Below are 19,516 nucleotides of genomic sequence, written 5' to 3' on the forward strand. Positions count from 1 at the left end.
CATTAGATCTGGGGCAGGATCCAGGAATCTACATGGAATATTGATAAGACCACACTGGGAGAGAGCCTACCAGCCTCTGCTGCAATCCCACAGGACAGAGGGTAGGAAAACAAAGAATGGTAGGGTAGTCAACAGAGAAGCTGGGGTGAGAGTATGAATAGCCTAAAATGAGTGAAATTAGAGGCAGCCCCGCGAAATAGTGCTCACAGCTGGTCCTGTAAGGAGCAAGTTGCACATGTATGGAAACAGAAAACCCACCAGAACCAGAGCGGAGGTGTCCCTGCCCTTCTGTTCATGGCTCAGGTGACATGCATGTTTTGTGTGTATGTGTTTGGTTTTATTATATTTTTTAAACATTTCTCTTCTACTTCACATATAGCATCAAAGCCATCACATCCTCCCCAAGTTGGCAGGCCCTGACCGGACAGAACCTTCTATTCTGTCACATTCCAAATGTCTCCAGGCTGACTGTTCTAGCTATATATTAATCCAGCAAGGCCACTATTTAAATCACATTTGACTCCAACCTAGCAGGTGACAGGACAGGAAGTGGAGGGACAGCATCATGAGCCCTGGGTCTTCACCTGGGGGTGGAACTGGACTGGGATTGGTGAGGAACTAATCCTTCCCACTTCGAGCCCCAGGCTGGGATCAGCACTTGGCAACAGACCAGGTAAAGAAGCCAGGAAGAGGTGCCACTGGGCTGGGAGCTGAGCAAATCAGTTCTTAGGAACCCAGATGGGGTGGAACAGCCCAGACTCACTGCCTCCAGCCTTCCACCTACAGACTATGCTCCATGCAGGCTACCGTGCTGTGGGCCCCAGGCTGGCATTCTCAGAACACTCCCATTTTGGCCATGAGCAGATCTGGATTCTAGCTCTAGTTGTGACCTTGGGAAAGTAAAAATTATCTTGATCTTTTAAAAAACTTGGGAATGGTTTCCAGAAACTTTTGAGTTTCCTTCCAGCTCCAAGATTGCCATTCTGAATCCCCTTATTCCTCCAAAATCCCTGGGAACTCTGGGAAAGGGAGGCTAAGACCTTCTCTATCCTAAGCGTAGATTCCATCTCCTCACCCTTGTTACCAAGGAGCAGGCTGGAAAGTTGAGAACAGGACCTGGTGCAGCCACTCTCCAAGGACACAGGGCTGAAGCTGACAGGAGACAGTAGCAAGTAGATCGTTTCTCTCCCCAAACCCCGATTTAGAAGCAGATGGATTTGCTTCACAGTATGTTTAACACAAAATGGCAGCAGCCGCTGTGCAGTTGTAACAAAATTAGCCATAGGGTGTCCGGAGAAATGTGCACAGGCATCCTCGGCTGGAGTGGAGCCAGCTAACCCGGGCCTGCGCTGGCAGGGCCTGTGCCTGCTGCCAGAGCCAGCTGTGGGCGGTCTCACGGCCAGGATGCCGCGGTGTCCGTGGCAGAACCTCACAGAAGGGCTCGGCATGGAAGGGATCCTCCACAAGCACTCCCATCTCTGCCTACCACGGACACCCAGTGGCACAGGTATTTCAGATGTTTTAAGATTCTAAGATTCCCAGAGCTCTATCCCAGAGTGGTGGAATTTCAGCCCTAAAGAATGAAGCCCTGGAGGAATGGGGCAAGATGAGGGCTAGGTTTTTGGGATTTCCACCCCTCTTCCCAAGAAAGAAAAGACTACAAAATGTGAGTAAATAGAGATGGCAATACTGAAACTTTTCTTTCCCCAAAATAGAGAGAATGAGAAGGGAACAGTCAGCCTGAAATTCCGATGCAAAATCCAGTGCAGACTGGAAAATTTCAAATATACATAATCCAACCACAAGGAAGTCAGACCACTGACATGATTTACAACACGATTCAGAGGGCAGTTAGGTGAGTGAGAAAATCTAACATGAACTCAGCAAGTGGTTGGCTCCTTGCTCCCATCCACAATGGCAATCATGCTCTGATTGTCCTAGGGAGGACCCTGTGCCAGGCATGAGGCTTCTGGTTTACTTGAGAAGGCTCCCGGCCAAAGACGCACCCAAAAGAAAGGTGGCCACCCGGCTGTTCCCAGATGCCCACCCTGGGAGGTGGGAGCATTAGGTTCAGAAACTGGAGAGCAGGAGCACAGTCGCCAAAGCCCATCCCAGCAAACCCCAGAAAAGCCAATATGCTTTTAAGCCACCGGACACTGTTCCTGGCTGGTTGACTGGCCCCGGCGGTGAGGCCCACAGGGCTTAGTGCAGAGGCTGGAGGGCCGAGGCGAGACAGGCAGCTGAGCAGGAGCAGCGCTTGCTGCCTTGGGCAGGGCAGGAGAGCTGCCAGGTCTCTACTTCCAAAGAAAGGCATCTAGGTGTTGGGAAAAGGGCTGAAGAGTCTTGGGGCTAGTGGAAGTCTGCGTTGAAGGCTCTGCCAATGACCAGTCGCCTCACTTCACTGGTTCCAGCCCCAATCTCGTACAGCTTGGCATCTCGCAGGAAACGGCCCATGGGGAAGTCGTTGATGTAGCCATTGCCACCTGCAGCCAGGGTTTGGGCAAAGAGGGGACAATAGAAGTGATGGGCAGTGGGCCAAAGCAAAGAAAGCAAACAAATAGTTTGCAGCAGGAGAGTGATTAAAATGAAGCACCAAGAAAAACCACACAGAGCTGTGTGTGCAAGTCAGGAGTCCCAGCCATGTCTGCCAAAAGAGGCAGCTGAGGCGGCTGCTGTGGTGGCGGCAGCTGGAGAAAACACCTCTCTGCAGCCCCTAAGAGCCGAGGCAGCTGGCAACTCCCAGCCTCCGCCCCCTTGCTGCCCTGCTTTGTTGCCTGGTTCTCACTGGCTTTAGCAGCTACAAAGGGAAGCTGCAGACCCGGCCGGCTGTGCCCCCGACCCCCAGGCCAGCCAGCCGACGCTGCACTTACAAGCCTGTGGGCTCAACTTTGCCAACCTCATGGCCTGGCAGAGGCTGTATGACCAGTGCTGCTGCTGCCCCTCACCCTGGGCATGGAAGGTGAGGGTGTTGTGACTGCTGCAAGGAAGGGGAGTGGGTGATGGTGCTGGACCAGTTGGGCCTGTGGCAAGAGGAGGTGACTGTTCCCACAGCCCAGACCTTCCGGAAGCTGCCGCCTTCTGGTCAATTATATCAGAGCCTACATGATTCTCTTTGACTTTGGCCTGGTCATAGTGTCTTAGGACGCATGGCTGCAGGGGGATGGGTATGGCAGCCGTGCTGCACAGTGGAGAATGTGACAGTTTGGGACAGCCTCGGCCAGCAAGCGTGAGGTGCTGAGGGAGAATGGGGTCACATACCCCATTGCCTACCAGACAACTGACTACATGGATGAGATCAAGAAGCGCTCCCCCAATGGAGCAGAAATTGTTATGGAACCCCTGGGCAGGTTGGCTACTGACACGGGCTACGACCTCCTCAAACCCGTGGGCACAGTTGTCACCTATGGATGGCCAACCTGCGGACAGGCCCCAAGCGGAACCTAACGGCCCTGGCCCACACGTGGTGTTCAGTTCACCATGATGGCTCTGCAGGCCTGTGGGCTGTGTGGCTTCCACCTGGGCCACCTGGAGGGTGAGGTGGCGCTGGTTAGTAGCATGGTGACCTGTCAACTGGCTCTGCACAACCAGGGCCACGTTGAACCCCACACTGCTTGGTCTGGCTCTTTGAGAAGGGGCCAATGCTGTGCCACAGACGCAGGCAAAGAGGGCTGTGGACAAGGTCCTCCTGCTGCCTGGGCCAGAGAAGGAGCTAGGGCGAGGGGATCTGGGACACTGGGACCCCAGGAAGGGAGAAGCTGGGAAGCTGCGTTCTGCTGCCCACCAGAGTTTCACCTTTCATCCTCTAGTGTAATGCTCTGACATTTCTCCCTCCAGGGTTTCTGCGGTAATGGCCTCTTCCCTGCCCTGTTCTTTCATTTTGGTCAGGGCTGCCCCCTCCCCTCTCTGTGACCTCTCAAGAGGTTGGGAAGTGACCACTTGAATGTCTGGCCCTGCCAAGGGGACAGGGAGCGTCAGAGGCAGGCCGTGCTGCTTTTGTGCCAAGGTTTGCCAATCCTTCCCCATTCTGTTCTGTGTGCTTCTACCTCTGCCTCTTCTCCCCTCCCACCCCTGCCCATCACCTCCCCAAAGAGTTGAAAGGTCCGCTCAGGATATGGGGGCCCATCAGGGTGAGTGCAGGATGTCCCTGTCACTCCCTAGAGTCCCTCTAGTCTGGGCTGACAGGCGCCCACCTCTTCCTCTGTTCCCAACTTCTCAGGCACAATTGGGCTTCTTCCACCTCCAGGTTTTCTGCTATTCGTAACCAAGCTTGCCTCTTAGAACACGGGGAGGAATCAGACCTACCCCCCAGGTCACGACTCTTAGAAGGGATACAGAGACCCCCACTCTTCACAAAACTCTCTGGATCTGTTCTCAGTGCCTTAGCAATGGAAAACCTGTGCTTGTATGTGTGTGGGGAGCCTCTGCCCCCACCTGATCTCCCCAGTGCCTTCCTTGTTCTGTGGGGCTGGGGTTTCACTCCTTCCCAGTCCCACAACATTGCCAAAAATCTGTGTACATGCCAGCAGGTGGTGGGCCAGCCTCTAGCCTCCTGGGGCTGGGGCAAAACCAATCACCCTTATTATGGTCTGTGCCACGTCTTGTCTCTGGGGCTATCATTTCTCTATCTGTGGCTGAGGAGGAAGAGGTAGGGAAGCTTTCGCAGCTTTGCAGATTGGTGTGGCATTTACCAGCCAGAGATCTGAGAAGCAATGCTGTTTCTTGTTCTGGGACCAAAGTAAAAATCAAAGCAATTCCCTTTGCCGTCAAGGGAGGCCCCATTTGCCTTCTTAGAGCAGGGAGGCAACTTTTTAAACTCAGCTCCAAGCTCTGCTTACACGGGTGGGGGGATGGAACAAAGGAGTGAATGGCGGTGGGACCTGGGCCACTGGAGGCAAAGCAGGGACTCCTAGGGTAGGGGTGTCACTCCCTCTGCTCTCTGAGCTGAGATTAGAGAGGTTATTGCTGCAGCCACTGCTAAAGCAGGGGAGGGGTGGGCAGGTCGCGGGGCCTTGCCTCTTCATTGTCTACATGTGGCCTAAACATGTGAAATGCAATTTCTGCTTTTGTGTATCCCACCCCATTACCACAGCTGCCTTTGTGTTTTCAGCCAAACCCTGAAAAAACAAACAAACAAACTACCCAGCCACCCACCGACCCAAGATGGCTCCATCCCCCCATAGAAGCTTTGAACAACCAGCTTTCTTAAAGCTCCAGAAATCAGTTAAAGGGTTGCAGTAACAGGGTGGGCACTGAATCAAGAAAAAGCCAACTTAAATACAGTAGGAAAGACTCTAGGAAGGTGGAGGCTATGACACAGGAGGAAAGGTGGGAGATTACCAGGCTGCCGAGGCGACCGCGTTTGTTGCCGATGAAGCGAGCAGCATCGCAAAAGAGGCTGCAGAAGGTGTAATCAGTAGCAACGTTTAGCAATGCTGCAAGGGGAATGAGTGGACCACAGATGTCGGGGCATAAACTTTAAGGCCAACCCTCCAAGCTGGGGACCCCACTGAAATACATTTGGATCCATGTAAATGAGAAAATTCCTAGGGCCACGTGTGCCTGCCCAGGACGAGTTGCATGTGCAGAAACGATGGGGGGGGGGGGAGGATATTCCTGTGCTTTTGTTTTAGTTGGTCTCTAAACTCACTGCATGGTTGAGCTCTGAGGGAGAGCACTGGCACTGCAAGGATTGGAAAAGGTGTTTTCTTTTTCTTCCTTTTTTTTTTTTTTTTCTAGCTCCTGGCATTCAAGGAAAGCTCTGTCCTAATGCTAGCTAATACAAGCTTAAGGAGCAGACTCCTCCTCAGAGCCTAATCCCAGAGATAACACATTGAAATGTCAGAATGTCCAGGTTGCAACAAAAGATTATAAAACATACAAAGAAAACAGGAGGTAATGTTCCTCTTAAATGTTCAGAAAATAGATGGATGGATGGATGGATGGATAGATAGAATGATATGGCAAATGTGGCAAAATGATAAAACTAACTAGTGGATCTGGGTGTTGGGGGGGATAAGGGTGTGTTGGAGTCCTCTGTATGGGATTTGAATTATTTTTGCAACTGCCCTGCAAGTTTGAAATTCTTTCAAATAAAAAGTTTAAGCAAGGGGTGGGGTGGTGTGGGGGTGAAGGGCAGCAACAAGAGCTGGTGAGGGGTAGGTGTCTGGGGAATACCCAGTTAGGAGGAAGGGTGGGCAAGGGCCTGGAAGGCCACCTGGGCAGAGAGAGGAGAACCACTGGCAGACATGGAAAGGGGGACGAGAAGATACTCGTGTAGCACTTACTAGGTGCCAGGCACAGAAGTTAAGTAATTTGCCCAATTCACAAACAAGTAAGTGGTAAAGCCACTAGGCTTTAAACCTAGGCCGCGTGGCTCGAGTCTATGCTCCTAACCAGTGTGCAGACCTGAAACCAAGCTGTCTCACCTCTGAGGCATGTCTCCTTTCCCATTTCCTGGGGTCCACAGGACCAGGAGGAGGGGATGAGAGAGAGGCACTGCAGAAGAGGAAACTTGTGGCCTCTAGCGGTTTGTTTTCTCATGTCTTCCTAGTAACTGGGGCAGAAGGAGCTTCAGGGTCCAGCCCAGCGGTGGCTGGCTTGAGCAGAGTGAGGAGTGAGGAGAAGAAACCTCTTTCAGGAGAAAGCTACACACTCTAGGAGTGAGAGCAGCCCTGGAAGCTGGGGTGGGGGGCCACTCACCGAAACACTGGATGCCGTCCAGGGCTACCTGTGTGGCGCATTCAGCTGTGTAAAGAATCACCCCCGCGCAGTCCTGGGGGAGGAGACTCGGGGTCAGCAGGGCCCTGCCAGGCCAGGCAAACTCAAGTCCAGCGCCAGCCCACTGCTCCAGTCTTTCCCCGTGCGGGATGGCCCTTACCTTGGCAGTGCAGTGGCCTTCGTCGCATGCCTTGGCGACATTGTAGACATACTGCCGACATGCCATGAGGCGGGTGTACATGTCGGCCATCTTCCCCTGCATCAGCTGGAACAAAGGGAGGTCACAAGTCAACATGCTGGAGCTGCTAGCCTTGCAGAACATTCTTTCTAGTTACCAAAAGCAGGTCAGCACAAGCAACCTGAGGGCTAGGAATGGGGAATCCAGGGCACGGTGAGGAGAGGGCACTTGCCTGCAGTGACAGAGGTGGTAGCGGGTCTGGGAGTTACGGCCACTGTGGACCCGGCACCCTGAAATGGCCCTTGCTGCCTCTGAAAGGCACTGCCCTCAAGGCACCCTCTACCACAATCCTCATTAGCTTTTGGCAGCTTCTTCAGGCCAGAGGTCTGACTAAAAACGCTGTTCCCTTTCCCTTATGCCTCCTCACAACCTGCATAGTTCACTCCCCACTGCCCCACAAGGCTAGTTCATTAATCTCAAACAGGAACTGAGTTGACGTTATAATGAATCGCCTAAAAAATTCCAAAGCCAGGTAGCATGCTGAAGAAGGGTGCATTTCAAGCATTCAAGCTAATTTTGCCGGAGAAGGATAGAAAATGTCCCTCAGTGCATGACCCACTTCCTCATTCATTCACTGAAAATTTTCACCCAATGGAAGAGTACACTTCAATGAAAATATTCCACTCACTTGGAAGTGGCCAATCTTCTGGCCAAAGGCTTCCCTCATGTGCAAGTAGGGAATGGTGTGGTCGAGGACGGCTTGCATGAGCCTGCGAGAAAGGAGAAAGACTCTGGGGGAGGCGCCTCATTCCCCCACCACTGCCAAATTTGGGCAGTAAATGCCAGTGTGGAAGGGCCTGTGGGGAAAACTCAGCAAGATAAGGAAGTGGAGTCCCATGGAGGAGAAAGGGAGTGTGAGAAACTCTTGTCACCACTGCCCTGGAATTGCTCTGATTGCCCGGCACTCGTGCCCCTTCCTCCTGAGACCAGATGCGGGGGTGGCTGCACCTCAGTGGCAGAAGGGCGTTAGAGCCCGGAATAACTCAGCTATGTTGCTCTTCAGGCCTTTGTTCTATCACCTGAAGATCTTTCTCTCTGAGTGAAGAAATGAAACATGGGAGGAGGAGGTACTTTTCTTCCCAGGAGAGAAAATGCAGTGGCCAAGAGGCAGCTCCCTTTGGCTGCCCCAGGGGAAGGACGCTGAGAGCCCGGCTCCCCACCCAGGCCTCCCACTCACCCAAGGGGCCCGCCGGCCAGCACCAGCCGCTCCAGGTCCAGCCCGCTCATCAGCACGTAGACACCCTTACTCAAACAGCCCAGGATGTTGGTAGCTGTCAGGGAAAGCACTGGTCAGTGGGAAGAGAACTGTGCACACAGTTAAATTTTAACTGTGGTACAATATGCATAACAGAAAATTGACCATTTTAACCAGTTTTAAGTGTACAATTCAGTGGCATAAAGTATATTCAGAATGTCGTGAAACCATCACTGCATGTCCATTCATATGTTACATGGCTAACGACAGAAACTGCTGAGCACCTCTCTGCCTGTAAGCCAGGACACTGGCTGGCCTTGGGAGGTGTGGGCAGGAAACTAAGTACAAAAAGCTGACATCACCGACCTGCTTTTAATGCCAGATGACTTTTTTTTCCCTGTGGAGAAAGCAGGATTGTACAGATCACCCTCCCTAGACGCTCCTCATAACCAAAGCACACTTTTCTCTGAGAGCAGGTGGTAGAAGAAAGGTAGGTCTGAGGCTGAGGCAATCAAATTTTATGCCCCTGGTCTCATTAGTACACAATTGGGGTGCTGGTTCTCCCACAATACCATGTTGTACCAAATTTTCAGTTACACTTCAGGGGGAAAAATACTCACACTTAAACTGAATTTCTTCCCTTTACTGAGTCCAGCTTCCGTGAGTTTATTCAGAGTCTTTTCAGTATCATTAATGAATAACCCACAGGCTGTACAAACAAATATGCAAACAAGAAAGTCTAAAGGACATTTGTGACCTGTGGTAAATCTTGTATCTCTACTTCAGATGCTGGAATACAAGCCCTAGGCACTGTGTGTTATTCACCTAGGAAACACCACTTTGAATCTTGATCCTGGTCAGGAGCTCTGGCAGGGACAGCTGTCCAGCAGTCCCAGGAGTACCACACTCAGAGGGGGGCAGGAGGCAGGTCTGTAGTCCCACTACAACACTGGGGAGCCGACAGGCCTCTCTAACCAAGAGATGGGCCTTCTTGGCTTAAGAATCACCATATCAGCACATGAAGGGATCGGGACTGGGGCGCCCCCATTTTCATCGAAACTCACCAGGAACTTGGCAGTCTTCAAAGATTAGCTCACAGGTGTTAGAGCCCCTCATCCCCAGCTTGTCCAGCTTCTTGGAGGTGCTGAAGCCAGGCATGCCCTTTTCAGGAAACAGAAGGCGGCCCTGATTACAGACCAGTCTGGCTAAGGGTGCCAAGTAAAGGAAAGGCCCCTAGGAAGTAGGTGCCCATCTTCCAGAACATCATGTTCCTGCACTTGCACAGTGCACCACCATCCTACTTCCACAGCCCCACTCTGATCATGAGACTGTCCCACTCCTGGAACCTCCTGCCCTCCCTCTGATCCCAGCCTCTCCCCTGGAAGCTTCCATTCTCCCCAGTGCTCAGGGGAGCAGCTCTTTTTCACCAACACACCCAGTCCCCTGAGTCCTCCTTACCCTCCTGGCTTTGTTTCCTTCCTTCAAGGGAAATCACCCCTGAGATACTCCATCAGCCCACTAAATGCCTTTGCCCTTTTGCTCCTCTGCCCTTTGTACTTAACTGCGTTCCATCCAGGATCAGTTCAGCTGGTTATGACCTGGGCTAAGTAGACGCACTATGTGTTGGCAAGCCCAGAAACTACCTGCATATGTTGCTCCTCTTCCCCTCCAGGCTAGAGAATGGTGTTATACAATCTTGACATTTCCAATCTCAGCCACACAATTTTTTTTTCCTTAAACTTCTTGACAGTTGCAATAATGCCAAACCTTTCCAGAGAACACCAACATTCCACCCCCACCCCCAGACACCCAGATCCACCAACTTTTAGCATTTTACCACATTTGCTGTATCATTCTATCTATCATCAATCTATCATTCTATCTACCCATCTACTTATCTATCAATCTATTCTCTATTTTCTGAACATTCGAGTAGGTTGTATACATCATACTCCTTGAACACATAATACTCCCATGTATATTTCATAAGAAATAAGGATATTCACTTACGTAACCACCTTAAGTGCAGTTATCAAGTTCAGGAATTTTAACATTGATAAAAAGCTTACAGTCTATATTTCAATTTTTTTCATATGTCCCAATGTCAGTTCCAGTCCTGGATCATGTACTGCATTTGTTATTGTCCCTTTAGTTGCCAGGCACACCCTTCTGCCTATTCAACTTTCTTTTCCTCCAATCCGAGTCAGCTACTTTTCCCACTCCCTACGGAGGGTATTGCAAACCTTTACAACACTCATTAAAACAACCCGAACTCCAAACTTGCTCTATTTCCCTCTTGCTTTTATTGTCAAAATTTTTGAAGTTGCCGACTTCCTTCAGCATCTCCATCTCCGTTCCCATTCACACCACAGTTCTCCACAGCTGCCCTCACCAAGTTCACCAACGATGTCCTGGTTGCCAAATCCAGTGGCCTCTTTTCAGTCCTCATCTTCCTGGACCTCTCTGGATCTCCTGGCTCTGTAGACAGCTCCACCATCTTTGGACTTGACCCATCTTCCCCAGACTGCTTTTTAGCTAATCTCCCATCGGACTCCTCAAGAGTCTCCTTTTCATTCTCGCCCGCACCCAAGGAACCCTGGCAGAACACACATTTATCATATTCGTGATCAGTTGAAGGCAGCCATCTCCGGAACCACTGCCAGGAGAAAAAAGCACCCCCGACCACGCACCCATCCATACTCACCTTCTCCACGATGAAGGCTGTGATACCCCGAGAAGCTGGCACAGCAGCCAGATCTGTCTTGGCATAGACAACAAGGACGTCAGCATCAGGGCCATTAGTAATCCAGAACTTGTTGCCATTGAGGATGTAGTCATCTCCTAAGGACAATTTGGCTATTTGCTCAAGCCATCTTGGTTTGCCTCAGGCAGTCAACCCACAGACCTTTGCTGAGCAAGAAGCTGTCCAGCTGGGAAACAATTCTGGACGCCAGGAGAGCCACTCCCAACAGTTACTCTATAGACCCTGATAGTCTATCTCTCTGCCCACTTTGGCTCCCAGGTCAAGAGTAGCCTCACCTTTCTTTTCTGCTTTGAGCTTCATGGAGACAACATCAGAGCCAGCATTGGGCTCACTCATGGCCAAGGCTCCAATGAACTCACCGCTGATCAGCTGCAAGGAAAACCCCAAAGGTTCTTGTTATGACTCCAAAAGTACCTTATGGGAGCTCACTGTGATACTGCTTCCCTGTCCACACTATACCCCCTCAACTTCTCTTCCAGACCGAGGCATTGGTGAAGTCCTAGAAGAGAAGCCCAGTCATCTACAAGGCTCAAAATGCTTCTCCCTTTCTCCTTTCCTTTGCAAAAGAAGCTAATCCTATTCTTTCATTTCTTAACGTGCTCTTCAAATGCTGTCTGTTGATTGATTCAGGGGTTCTGGCCCTATTTTTAATTTTTTTGACAGAAATATTTTAGAGCAAATCTCTGGTCCAACGATATTTGGTTCAGAGTAGCATGCCACAGAAACCAAGTCTGACCAGTGCACAACAACAGGAGGGGGGAGGGTGCCTAGCAGCTGATGGTTGCACCATGAGATTGGCATATGGTTCTCCATGCCCCTTCCCTCACCTTGGGGAGGTATTTCTCCTTCTGGGCCTCATTCCCATTGCGCACAATTTGGTTGATGCAGAGGTTGGAGTGGGCACCGTAACTGAGTCCTACTGCTCCAGAAGCTCGGGAGATCTCCTCCATCACTAGAACATGTTCCAGGTAGCCCAGTCCTGAGCCACCATACTGAACTGGGAGTAGGGTTGGTGCAGGGGAGAGGGAAAAATAGCACAGATTATTTGGGACATTGACAGGAATCTGACATTTATTAAATAAACATCCTTGTAGGACCTGTCCCAAGTTTTCCCTAGCAAGGCCACAGGCTGATGCCATGCACTCTTCTTGTAAAAGCTCACAGAGAAAGGAGACTTTCAGGAAGATGACAGAATAGGGAGTTGCAGGATTTACTCCTTCTCCAAAAACAGCTAGTGGACAGGAAGAAACTGTCTGAAACAACTGTTCAGGGGCTCCAAAGACCAGAGGAATACTACAAAGCATCCAGGGAAGAGTGGGATGGATTGACAGAGAACCACGGTGAAAAACTGTGAATAATTTGCTCAGCCACAGCTCCTGGTGCCCACCCCCACCCTTGAGGTAAGCAGCTTCAGGCCAGCCTGGTCCCGGCCTAGTGGCCTGTTGTGGACTGGAATGGCCATGAAAACCCTGTTCCCCAACAACAGAGGGGAACATGACTCAGTACCAATCTAGCTATTGGCTGGTGAATTTAGACTGCTGGATCTTGCTGCTTTAGCCCATTCCAGACAGGTGTTGCCATGCCATTGTTTTGACCTGTGTCAGAGGCAGAGCCATGAGAGGGCTAAAAATACCATCTTCGTAGGGCTGCAGGAATCTGTTACTGAAGAACCGCATCTGCTAAGCAGGCCAGGAAAGTACAGTTTTGGGGAGCTGAAAAAAAGGCTTCTTGGCATCTTTCCTGACCCTCTCCTTAGGACCCTTTGGAACTGGTATATGCCCCCAGTGTGGGTCCCTGGTCCTGTTTTAGTAGGGAAATACTAATGAACCAAGTGTCAAAGAAGAGCCTTAACACAAACCCAATCAATAACAAAATCTTTGATGAGAAACTGACCTTCAGGATAATCTCATCAAGATAACCAGATGCTCAGATATCAGCCAAAAATTACAAGATATACTAAGAAACAGGAAGATACGGCCCAGTCAAAGAAATAAATGAAAAAGTCAGAGGAAACACAGAATTTGGAACAACTAATCAAAGATGTTCAAACAAATCTCCTATATCAGTTCAAGGAGATGAAGGAAAATATGGCTAAAGAGATAAAGGACATTAAGAAGACACTGGGTGAGCATCAAGAAGAATTTGAAAGCATGCAAAGAAAAATAACAACTTATGGGAATGAATGGCACAATATATATGCTAGAGGCACAAAATAGCAGATTTAAATAGGCAGAAGAAAGGATCTGTACCCTAGAAGACAGGACATCCAAAATCAAACAGACAAAACACAGAGAAAATAATGGAATAAATTGAGCAGGTTCTCAGGGAATTGAATGACAGCATGAAGTGTACAAATATACACATCAAGGCTGTCTCAGGAGAAGAGAAAAGGGGCAGAAAGAATATTTGAGGAAATAATGGCTGAAAACTTCCCAACTCTTATGAAAGACATAAATATACATATCCAAGAAGGGCAATGTACTCCAAACAGAATAAATCCAAATAGACCCACTCCAAGACATATTAATCAGACTTAACTGCCAACGATAGAGAGAGAATTCAGAGAGCAGTAAAAAAAAAAAAAAAAAAAAAAGCGATCCATCACATACAAGGGAAGCTCAATAAGACTAAGTGCTGATTTCTCATCAGAAATGGAGGTGAGAAGCAGTGGTATGATATATTAAGATACTGAAAGAGAAAAACTGCAGCCAAGAATTCTTTATCCAGAAAAAAATTGTCCTCAAAAACAAGGGAGTTTAAAATATTCACAGATAAACAGAAGCTGAGAGACTACATTAACAAGAGACCTGACCTTCAAGAAATACTAATGGGAGTTCTGCAGGCAGGCGGAAAAGAAAAGACAGGAGAGAGAGGCTTGGAGAAGTATGTAGAAATGAAGATCATCAGAAAGGGTAACTAAAAAGGTAAAAAGAGAGACAAAAACAAGATGCAACAAGATACAGCATATGTCCTTATTTTAAGGACATAGCCTTAAAAAGCCAAAGGATAAAATGGTTAAAAAAAAGTATTGCCTTTACAGTAATAACACTGAATGTTAATGGATTAAACTCCCCAATCAAAAGACACAGATTGGCAGAATGGATAAAAAACTATGATCCATCTATATGCCCTACCTACAAGGGACTCTCCTTAGACCCAAGGATAGAAATGGGTTGAAAGTGAAAGGCTAGAGAAGATATTCCACACAAACAGTAAACAAAAAAGAGCTGGGTAGCTATACTAACGGCAGACAAAATAGACTTCAAATGCAAAAATGTTACAAGAGACAAAGAAGGACAATATATATTAATAAAAGGCAATCTGCCAAGAAGAAATAACAGTATTTATGCAACTAATCAGGGTGCCCCAAAATACATGAGGCAAACACTGGCAAAACTGAAGGGAATAATAGACGTCTCTACAATAATAGCTGAAGACTTTAATACACTACTCTCAATAGATAGAACATCTAGACATCTAGGATCTATAAGGAAACAGAGAACTTAAATAATATGATAAATGAACTAGACCTAACAGACATGTACAGAACACTGCACCCCAAAACAGCAAGATATACATTCTTCTCAAGTGCTCACCGATCATTCTCAAGAATAGATCACATCCTGGGTCACAAAACAGGTCTCAGTAAATTTAAAAAGACTGAAATTATACACAGCACTCTCTCTCATCATAATGGAATGAAGCTGGAAATACTAATAGGTGGAAAACTGGAAAATTCACAAATACATGGAGGCTAAACAACATATTTTTAACCAATCAGTGGGTCAAAAAAGAAATTGCAAGGAAAATCAGTAAATGTCTTGAGACAAATGAAAACGAGAACAAAACATATCAAAACTCATGGGATGCAGAAAAGGCAGTGCTGAGAGAGAAATTTACAGCCCTAAATGCCTATGTTAAAAGAATGAAGGAAGGGCTAAAATCAAAGACCTAACTGCACACCTGGAGAAACTAGAAAAAAAACAGTGAACGAATACCAAAGCAAGAAGTAAAGACATAACAAAGATTAGAGCAGAAATAAATGAAATTGAGGAATCAACAAAACCAAAAGTTGGTTCTTTGAGAAGATCAAGAAAATTGACAAACCCTTAGCTAGACTGACAAAGGAAAAAGAAGATGCAAATAAAAAAAAATTCAGAAATGAGAAGGGGGACATTACTATTACTACTGATCCCACAGAAATCAAAAAGATAAGAGGATACTATAAACGTAACAATGACATATTGATAGACAAAAAGAAGCTTAATTTGTGCAGAATTTTTAATAAGGTTGACCGTAAATATTTGGAAATGGATAGAGGTGATGGTAGCATGTTATTATGAGTGTAATTAACATTGCTGAATCATGTGTGTAAATGCGGTTGAAAGGGACAGTTTAGGGCAGTGTATGTCACAGAAGAGAAGCTAAAGGATGAAACATGGGACGGTATAACACAGTGAACCCTGTGGATGATGAAGATGGCTAAAAGTACAAATATATGAATGTTCTTCCATGAACTAGAACAAAGGTATGTCACTATTACAAGGTGTTAATAATAGGCTGATATATGGGGAAAAATACACCTAATGTAAACTATGGACTATAGTTAATGGAAATATTATAATAGCGTTGCATCAGTTGTTATAAACATACCACACCAATGCTAAGTGTCAATATTGGGGGAGTGGGGTGAAAGGGGTATGAGGTTTTTCTTTTTGGAGTAATGAATATATTCTAAAATTGATTGTGGTGATGAAAGCACAGCTCTGTGACTGCACTGAGAGCCACTGATTGTACATGTTGCATGGTGTGTATGGTGTATGAATGAAACCCCTTTAAAAAATACAAAAATAAATTTTAAAAAATGGAGGCACTGTGGTGATGGTGGCATCACACAGTGAATGTAATTAACACCACTGAATTGTATATTTGAAAGTGGTTAAAATGGGAAATTTTAGGTTGTATACATATTGTTAGAATAAAAATGTTAAAAAACCATAGTACTGTACCGCAAAACAGTGAACCTTAATGTAGACCATGGGCTATAGATAATATTATAATTATAATAATATAGTTTCATTCATTGTAGCAAGTGTACCACACTAATGCAAAGTGTTAATAATAGGGAAAACTGTGTATGAAGGGGGTACATGGGAATGCTGTACTTTCTGCATGATTTTTTCTGTAAATCTACAACTTCTTTAAAAAAAAAAAAAAAATGGAGGCACCAAAATCTGAAAAGAATGCTGCCACCAAAATGAGATGAATACAAGTTTAACTAAATGTACGCAAACTTCAAAAAAGGGAAAAAAAAAAAAAAGCTCACAGAACTGGTTTTGCCTGGCTGCTCCTTGCAGGCTAAGGTGTGGTTCAGAAAACTATCATTGCAACTTTTGTTTTCTCTCAGATATATTTCTTAATAAAAAGGAGAACAATCTGAGCATGCATGATTCAGAAAGTTACAGAAGTGCAGAGGCAGATAAACAAACAAAGAAAGAGAACTTGGAATTTAACAGGGAAACACAAGGGAGGATTCAAAGCACCAGGGATGGATCCAAAGCAAAGGGGGTTATGAGATTTTCAAAGCATAGGTTCGGACCCAAACAAGCAGGGCTGGTGACAAGGAACAGGGAAGCCACATCCTGAAACAAAATGTGGGAGCACAGGGCTGCACAGCAGAGAGCAGAAGAGATGCCAGTAGAAAATTTCAGAACTCCCCAATAAAGGTGAAATTTTTTCCTTGGCAGCAGATCCAAAACAAGGTGGCTGGGTGATCTGGTACTATCCTCCAGCCCTGCTCCTTGGGTAAATCTTGGCAAGGCTTTCTGCACGTATTAACTCTGACCAAGAAATCAGGCTGGTCCTAGGATTCTAGGGAAAGCTTAGCAGACCCCCACTACTCCAGGGAGCTCACAGACAATCAGTGTTACACACAACCACCAGGACATCATGCAGAAACCAGAACTCGCATCCAGCTTTCTTTTCAAGGTTCTCCTTTGAAAGGCTTTTTATCTGATTTCTATCTATTTCTTCCATTAAATATGATCTGACTCAGAAGCATATTCTCTGTGGGGAACTCATAACCCACCAGGACACAATGGGAGAGAGAGTCTGGTTTAGGAGGTCCCAGGAGCATTCTTGCCCCCCACTATTTCACATTAAGGTCTAAATTGATTTTAAATGGTTTCATTTTATCATTACTCATGGCATAACTTTCTATGATCTGCTCAAATCCAAGGAACTGTCCTTCAAGTGGTGAGTGGGAGGATGTGAGGAGAAGTGTATTGTGTTCTCTGATCTCCAGTGAATAGAGGCTGGTTCTCCAGTCCGGGCCTTGGCCAGTGAAGCCTCAGCCTTATCTACTCACTGGGCACTGCAAGCCCAGCTGGGCATCTGCTTCAGAGGCTAACATCCGGACCAAAACCCACCTTCCCCCCCTGGAAACAAGTGGCAAGACCCACAGGGGACACTGGGTAGGTCCAGGGAGGACCTATTAAACATATCGTCTGGCTATCTCTCCTGGAAGTCCAGACAAACTTCCCCACCATCTGCTGCCAAATGAGCTCCAGGGCTAGTTATAGGCAGAAGTCACTTAGGGGAGGCAGTGAGACCAAGGTGCAAAGACAACTGCTTGATCCAGAGTTTTCTAAACTCCTCAAATCCCATGGGGGAGCTATGAAGCATACAGAGTTCAAGGGTCCAAGTGAACCACACTGGCCTAATTCCTTTGCCTTCTTGACATTGCTGCCTAAAGAAATAGAAGAGTGTGCTCTTCTCTGGGCTGACAACCAGCTACAGGTTTTTCAACTCCAAGAAAGAGAAAGTTCTGGGTTTCTTTGAGCATGATCTTTCTCCTCCTTTCCTGATTCTTCTGGGAACTTCTCCAGTGTTAAAGGAACTATACTTACCAGGGGCTGTGATGCCCAATACTCCCAGGCTCCCCAGTTGCTTCCAAAACTCCTGCCAACAGAATGGAATGAATAGAGAGAGCCGTGAGAAGAAGGCAGTCAGTCACAAGTGCCTGGCACATTTGGACCATGAGAGCCAAATGCTTCAGAGAGAGGGGCTGCATTTTACCAGAAGACTGAATGAGCCCTTCCAGGCAGCATTGCAACTCCCAGCCCAGCTCAGCCCAGCAACCTGCTGCCCACTAACCTCCCACCTCCTGCCCTGGGCCTCACGACTCACGCGCAGGTTCTTGAACTCGTTGCTCTGATCAATCTCCTGGGCCTTGGGGGCCAAGTTTTCCTGAAGAAACTTAACCATGGTCTGTCGAAGCTAGAGGTGGAGAGGTAGACAGATGTCACTGAAACCAGTACATTATTGCTACTGAGGACAGCATCTCCACTACTGGGTACACATTGGGGAAAACAGACCATTTTGTTGCTGCTGGGCACAAGTAACCTCACCAAACCGCATCAGACTAAAACTGGGAGGCCCCAATAATTTATGCTTCCTCAGAGATTATCTTCATCCCTTTCTCTTAAGGTCCTCAGTCTAGATAGCTTGAAGATTATTTTTTAAATGCTACTCATCTACATAAAATCATTCAATGGCTTCCCATTGTACTTACAATAAAGCACAAGCCCTTACCCAGGTTTACCAAGCCCTGCATGAGCTGATCCCTGCTGACACTTCCAGCCTTCCTCAGTACCTTTGTCACCCCTCACTCCCTGTGTTCCCTCCACACGCCTTTCTCAGTGCTTGGCACAAGTCCAGCTCTTTTCATTTCCCTCCCCACCTTTCCCCTTCCACCCTCTAGCTTTTTGCTAAAAAGGATTACTCAAACAGATTAGAAACCCCGCTGGGCAAGAAGGTCTGAGAGGCAGATTGAACCGCAGACATCCAGCCTCTGGGTGAACACACATCTCCCCTCTCCGTGGAGGGATCTGGTTCAGTTCCATCGGTAAGGCCATCAAGCTCTAGTTCAACTTTGAGTTTTGAGGCAATGGGTCGGAGAATGATGGCAGATCACACCGCATTTCCGAACCCCGGAGGTGTGTATGAACCATAGTCTTAGGCAGTGCCCAGTTATAAGTGGATTGCATACAGATTGATGGCCCTTTTTGCCACAAGCCGGTGTCGCGAGCCCCTGCGCGTCCTTCACCGAAAACACCCCCTCCGGGAGCGTTCCTAGCCGCCTCCTACTTCGGTGGTCTTGCCTTGTAGGCTCGATCTTCCGTCCACGACAAAGAGTGAGGACCAGCGGGCCATCCCCGCGCTCACACGGTCCCACGGGCAGCCGGCGCTGGGTAAACGAGCGCCGAGGCGATCACCGGGCAGGAGGCCCGCGGGCCGGGAGGGGAGTCCGTCTCCCTACCTGCTTCTGCTCGTCGTTCAGCCCGTTGATCGCATCGTCCACGGGCAATAGCGAGTGGGCCCGTCGGGAAACTAGGCCCGCGAGCGGCGGTACCCACCACCGCAGCCTCCGGCTTATCTCCCGCCGCCCCAGCAGCCAAGCTGCGTTCGCCATCTCTACCTAGCGGCGCCAGCCGCAGCAGTAACAACTACTGAGAGGGCCTCACGCGGCTCCACCAATCACCGGCTTCGCCGACGCGGCCCAATCGTGAGGGGGCGGGTCTCCAGCAGCCTATCATCGCCC

At 48.1% G+C, this 19,516-nt stretch overlaps 1 protein-coding gene across 2 annotated transcripts; it reads right to left on the bottom strand.

Moving 5' to 3' along the window:
* Nucleotides 1-1,667: 1,667 nt before the first annotated feature.
* On the bottom strand, nucleotides 1,668-19,437 carry IVD (isovaleryl-CoA dehydrogenase). Of its 2 annotated transcripts, XM_037834312.1 has the most exons (13): nucleotides 19,235-19,437; nucleotides 18,103-18,192; nucleotides 17,823-17,874; nucleotides 11,742-11,911; nucleotides 11,190-11,283; nucleotides 10,855-10,991; nucleotides 10,543-10,746; nucleotides 9,215-9,311; nucleotides 8,133-8,226; nucleotides 7,584-7,665; nucleotides 6,878-6,982; nucleotides 6,700-6,772; nucleotides 1,668-2,483 (listed from the first exon to the last, which is right to left on the bottom strand). In XM_037834312.1, the coding sequence occupies exons 1-13, from the start codon at nucleotides 19,385-19,387 to the stop codon at nucleotides 2,350-2,352; spliced, it is 1,485 nt and encodes a 494-aa protein (XP_037690240.1). In that variant the 5' UTR covers nucleotides 19,388-19,437; the 3' UTR covers nucleotides 1,668-2,349. The 2 variants fall into 2 exon arrangements, with proteins under 2 accessions (XP_037690240.1, XP_037690241.1); XM_037834313.1 differs by lacking the exon at nucleotides 10,543-10,746 and having other exon boundaries at nucleotides 19,235-19,432.
* Between the last annotated feature and the right edge of the window lie 79 nt (nucleotides 19,438-19,516).

Source organism: Choloepus didactylus, chromosome 4 (genome assembly GCF_015220235.1).
Source record: "Choloepus didactylus isolate mChoDid1 chromosome 4, mChoDid1.pri, whole genome shotgun sequence".
NCBI classification, from domain to species: Eukaryota; Metazoa; Chordata; class Mammalia; order Pilosa; family Megalonychidae; genus Choloepus; species Choloepus didactylus.